Source organism: Musca domestica, unplaced genomic scaffold, assembly GCF_030504385.1.
Source record: "Musca domestica strain aabys unplaced genomic scaffold, Musca_domestica.polishedcontigs.V.1.1 27, whole genome shotgun sequence".
NCBI lineage: Eukaryota > Metazoa > Arthropoda > Insecta > Diptera > Muscidae > Musca > Musca domestica.
The window spans coordinates 8422067-8428066 of NW_026712286.1; the positions used below are offsets into that span (position 1 = coordinate 8422067).

Consider the following 6000-nt stretch of genomic DNA (forward strand, 5'->3'; position numbering starts at 1 on the left):
TATAAATAAAAATCGACTTTACATTTTTCTTTTTGTTTACAGGTCAAACTCCCTTAATGTTAGCTTCAAGCACAACAATGCGTGATATTTTAAATAATCATTTAATAGATGTACAAAGTATGGGACCTGAACGCAAGCCATGGAAATTCAATGGGCCATGGGAGATATACGGTAAAATGTCACTTTTATTATTTTCACCATTTGAATGTTAATTTTATTATTTTTATTTATCTGTAGATCCTTCAGAATGCGGTTATAATGTGTTTGAGGGTGCACCAAATCCATTGTGTGATACGAGCCGAGCTCCATTTTTACGTAAAGGTTCTTCTTCTTCTACTTCGTTAGCAACAAATAATCAAATGATGCAAAACAAAAAACAAATTGTGCTCAACAACACAGCAGCAACAACAGCGAATAAAAATAGCACATTGGATGCAGCTACCACTAATAGCAACAATTCCCAACAAGTTGTTGTACAAAATGGTCCTACTAAAAGTGAAAACAACAACAGTACAAGTACTGTCAATAGTTGTAGTGGCAGTGGTAGCAGTACCAGCAATAATACTGAAGCTTTAAAAGCAACTGGTGGTGGTGGTATCAGTGAGGCATCACATCATCATAAAGGGGAGACAACAACAAAGACTGTTATGGATAAATGTGCAGTAGTACTTGATAAATAGATCATTTCAATACGGTTCAAATGAAATCTGCCGTTGGCGGCAGTAGCAGCAGCAGCGGCAGCAACAACAACACTAAATCGGAGATATTAGTTGAAAACTCGGATAGTGATGGTGAAATGTTTGAGTTTGAGGAAGCGGACATTTTACTGCCACCCCTGTATCTACTCAAGGACGAGGGCACCACTGATAAATGGGTGCTCTTGAGTGATTTGTGCAATTTACTTAAAGTGAAATCAAAGGATACTTTATTGAATAAGGTAAGTGGTGAGAGAAAGGGTAGGGAATTTGACATTGGGGTTGTATTCAGATAGATTTGAAAAGATAAACAAATAGTAAACAACACGTCAAAAAAAGTTGCCGTTTCGTCTGGTCTGGTATAACACCTTAAGGCTCTATCAGACGAAATGTGTTTTTACATATGTAATGTCAAATTTTCTATTAGAGAAGTTGAACATATCGTGTGATACATGGGCGACATTTAATGTACATACGTACTTTTTCGATCACAGCGAGCCATATTTTCATCGAAAAAATGTAATTTAGTTAAAAATGTTGTTTATTTGTTGTGTAAAAATAAATAAAATTAAAGTTGCTGTAAAAGTTCATGCATAAAGTATTATAATGTTTATAAAATATAATATAATCAAATAAAAAGACATATACAAGCATGTGGTACCAAAAATTATGAACCATATATAAAAAGTGGCAAAACATATGTAAAACACATACCGTCTGATAAAGCCTTTATTATTGTTTGTTTGGCCACATATCGAATTGATACGTCCATATGCTCAACCGATAAAAAGTTATCGGTAATTTCTTTTGACATAAGCGGTGTACACACCATCAAACTATTGACTTACAGTAAGCCTGCTTGTCACTATTATTTTATAAATGCATAGACTTGTTTCATATTAGAATGCATAAATCCTAGAGCTATAGATGTCGGGCCACATTTGAAATTATTCTTCAATGTATGTTACCGACAAAACGTATCGACACTTTAATTGTAATTAACAACGAAATTATATTTTTTCCCATCTTTTGATCTTAAAATTTTAATTTTTTTAATTAAATAGTTTTTATCGATAATAGTTATCGGTAAATACTTTACCGATTACTTTGGTGTACCCATCTTCAAACTATTAAATTATAGTCAGACTCCTTGTTATATATGAACAGATTTCTTCACTTTCATGGTTAGAATGCATAAGCCCTTTAAATATAGTTGTCTGGCCACATATCAAATTATTCATGTTACATACTTTGGTGTGTTACCGATAAAAACTTATGGGCACTTAATTTTGAATAAATTGAGAAAATCACAACGAAATATTTTTTTAAAATTTTTTGCTTTTAAAATTTAAATTAATTTAAATTAAATATATTTCTCTCAAAAATGTGAACTACACTGGGATCGGTAGTATTAACAATATATATATATTTATACCCCACAAGGTGGTCTGGGTATTATGTCTTTGTGCAATTTGTTTGTAACACGCAAAAGAAAACGAGATAGACCCATAGTTCCTTTTGATGATCTGCATAGAATCACATTCTGAGCCGATTTATGGATGTCCGTCTGCCCATGTAGTTTTGTAAACAAAGTAAAGTTCGCATTTATTATCCGATTGAGATGTACAATATTTATTTGAGAATTGGTTCAAATTTAAATATAGCTCCCAAGTACCAAATTTGAAACAATTCCGGTGAATAATGTCGCTAAAATCATCAAAATACCGAATATCGGGAGGTACCGTTATATGGAGGCTATACGAAAACGTAGATGAGCACAGACAATTTTCTCTCATAGGCTGAAGCATTCATTTCCAACTTCAAGTACCAAATTTGAAACAATTCCGGTGAATAATGTCGCTAAAATCATCAAAATACCGAATATCGGCAGGTACCGTTATATGGGGGCTATGCCAAAGCGTGGACCTACATGGGCCATTTTCAGTACCAGAAGACCTGCAAATATAATATACTTTTGATAAAATTTTATTAATCTACTACATTTCGTTCGGAAGCTAGAGTGATTTCCACAGACGGATAGGCGGACATCGTTAAATCGACATAGTATTTTATGCTGACCAAGAATATATATACTTTGTGGGGTCTAAAATGCATATTTCGAGGTGTTACAAATCGGATGACAATCTTAATATACCCTCCATACTATGGTGGAGGGTATAACAAGTATGTGAAATTTGGTGAAAATTGGTTCAGATATAGCTATTGCTCCCATATATATTGTTCATCCAATTTGTTATATTTTTCTTATAAATATGAAAGGGGTGTAGGATATCCTAAAGTCGGCCTCACCCGACTTTCAGACTTTCTTTACTGTTTTTTTTAATTTGGTGTCTGGCCAGACAACTTTACAAAATAACTGCTATACATGAATCGTATAAACATTATATTACAATGCAGTCATATGATATGGCCAGAATCGATATCGATATATCGATAAATAATAAATAGCCTTTTAACTAAATTGGGGTACCCACTATTAACATTTTTTAAACATTTTCTTAACGGTTTATTCTCCACTCACAAGTTTGATTGTTTCTTTGTTTTTTTTTTTTTTTTTAATTAATCTATATTTACCATTTTTTATGTTTCTCTACTTTTACAGATCTATCCACAATCTTCTTCCGCGGCATCCGCCCACAAAAGTCTTATGCGTGAATTGAAAATGTCGGATTTCCTGGAGAAGGCGACATGTTTACAACTTTTGTGCGCCGGTGAAAAACTGAATATCTGCGCATCAAAGGTTGTGCTAATCAAATACAACGAGAATGTTAGAAACTTATTAGGGGTCAAAACAATATTAATGAAATTTTAGAAATTAAAGACACACAAAAAACAACAACACATATAGATTTACAAGAATGCTGTAACGAAGAAAAAATAAAAAGAATCAAGTAATTAAATAAAAAAAGCAACAACATTTATGTAAAACAAACAACAACAACAAAAATATTCAAAATATTTTAGTTTGTAAGCTTTAATTGACAACAAGAATGAATGAAAAGAACAAGCAACAACAACAAATTGTGTGAAATAGAGTAACGAAAAATTAATGGAAAAACAAAAATTAAAATAATTATAAATTCATATACATCTAGCATATAAATACATACATTATAATAATAATAATATACATATATTTATACTAAATATACAGTATACATATATAAGAAATGAAGGATGGATTAAGCATAAAATATAGTTTTTAATTTTTATTGTAGCAAAAAGTGAAAAAAAAATTAACATCAAGAATTAATAAAAAATATATATAATGAAATTACTGTATTATTGTGTGTTAAAATACATTAAAACAAATCAACACACGCTAAACAATAACAACAATAACAAACAATGTGCATATATTATTTTAACGTGTTCTTTTTTTTTACAAAATATATACAAAACAAAAAAACATACTCTACACTGTAAGCGTAAAATTTAGTTTATTATCGTTGTATTTTTATAATTTAAAGAAAAATAATATTTAAATGTATTTTTTTTTTTAAAAAACCTACTGTAGTTCACATATGCTAATTTGTTTTAAAAATCAAAACTCGTATTAAGGTACTAAAAAGAGAGCATCGAAACAAAATAAAAAACAACATTTAAGTTTCTATTTTAGGTTTCAATTCTATTTTCTGAGAACAAAAACGTAATCAAACACAATGTTTTCCAATATTGGCCTTTAAATTGGCCAAATGTTTTCGTTTTATTTTTAACTGTATTTTTTTCAATTTGTTGTATTTGTATAGCAATAAAACTATAGCATGATTTCAGTTTAGCATATATTTATACAATACACATATATTTTCGAAAGGCAATATCTAAAGAACTTTTAAAAGTTCGCTTTAGCATTAATTTTTATATAACTACATAATTTTATTACCATAATTTTTAATATTTTTATTTGATAATATTATTTTAAAATCTTATTTATATTTTAAAGAAAAATTATTTGTTGTTAAATATTTAAAACAAAAATCAAATGAAATGAAGAAAATGAAAATAGATATTGAAATAACAACATAGTTAATTGTCTTTTATTTCGTTTTTTTTTTTATTTTCCCGCTTCCAAAGGGGCGATTTTGTTGAGCTTAACTTATTTAATTGTCCCAAAGTCACATTTAGAGGGTGAGATAAAAAAAATTTGCAACAAAGTCAATGTCATAATTTTTAAATTTTTTTTTTTTATTGAATGAAAGCAAAAAATGTCGGAAATAGCATCAAATTTTTGGAATAAGTTTAGATTTGTTCGAATTGGTCACCTTGGCACGAATAATTGCCTTCAAAAGGCCAATTAAAACCGGCACACGCTGCCCGAATGTTGTTCTGCGGTATTTTGGCCCATTCCCGGCGGAGTGCTTGCTTCAGGTGATCCACACTTTGGTATTTTTTAGTGACAACCTTGCTTTCCTTGCAAAATACTCCAGACACAATAGTCCAACGGATTGGTATCCGGAGATTTTGGTGGCCATTGGGCGCTGGAAATGAAGCGAGGAACCTTATTTTGTAACCATTCTTGGGTGGCGCGTGCTGAGTCCTCTTGGAATGTCCAATGTCTGAGGTCAAAATGTTTACCGCATGTAATATTGCAATATGTTCAGCTCATGACCCATTTTTCGGCCACTGCGACGCGGGTTTCGATCAAGTCGCTTAAATTTTACCTAAATTTAAGAAAAAAGTTCTTTTTTTTTTCTTTTATTTATTTCAACAACACTACTTTTTTATAGACCCAATCATGGCGGAGTCTTATAGTGTCAAATAGACTTTTAAATATGCAATATGGTTTTGTTTATTTTTCAATTTTTTAACAAAATTCTTACATTGGGGAAAATCCGCGAAACAAGAATGGAATTTTAGGACAAGATGGAATCTAAAATAGTAGGACAATACAGTTTTATCACAACATTGTACAATTTGTCACCGATTAAAGTCGAAAATTCGGATTTATTTTGCAACCAAATTTGAAAAAATTAATTTTTTGGATTTTTTTTTAAATTTTTCGAGATTTTTCTCAACAATTTTAGATTTTTTTTAAAGAAAATTAAGATTTTTTTTAAATAAGATTTTTTTTTAATTTAAATTTTTTTTTTCAAAAAATTTAAAAACTTAAAAAAATAGATTTTTCCAAAATTATTTTTTTTAATTTAAATTTTTTTTTTAAAAATTTAAGTTTTTTTTTAAATTTAAGATTTTTAAAAAAGAAAATTAAAAATTAAAAAAAAAATAATTTTTTTTACAAAGTTAAAATTTTTCTCAAAATATTTAAAATTTTTTAAAGAAAAAT

At 29.4% G+C, this 6000-nt stretch overlaps 1 protein-coding gene across 1 annotated transcript in view; it reads left to right on the plus strand.

Moving 5' to 3' along the window:
- The window catches only part of LOC101891635 (mucin-17), a 53573-nt gene extending 49208 nt beyond the window's left edge, over positions 1-4365 (plus strand). The window contains 4 exon segments of the mRNA XM_011292994.3: positions 43-171; positions 238-672; positions 675-937; positions 3319-4365. Of these exon segments, the coding sequence (XP_011291296.2) occupies positions 43-171; positions 238-672; positions 675-937; positions 3319-3528 (1037 nt within the window). The 3' untranslated portion in view covers positions 3529-4365.
- The last annotated feature ends 1635 nt before the right edge of the window (positions 4366-6000 follow it).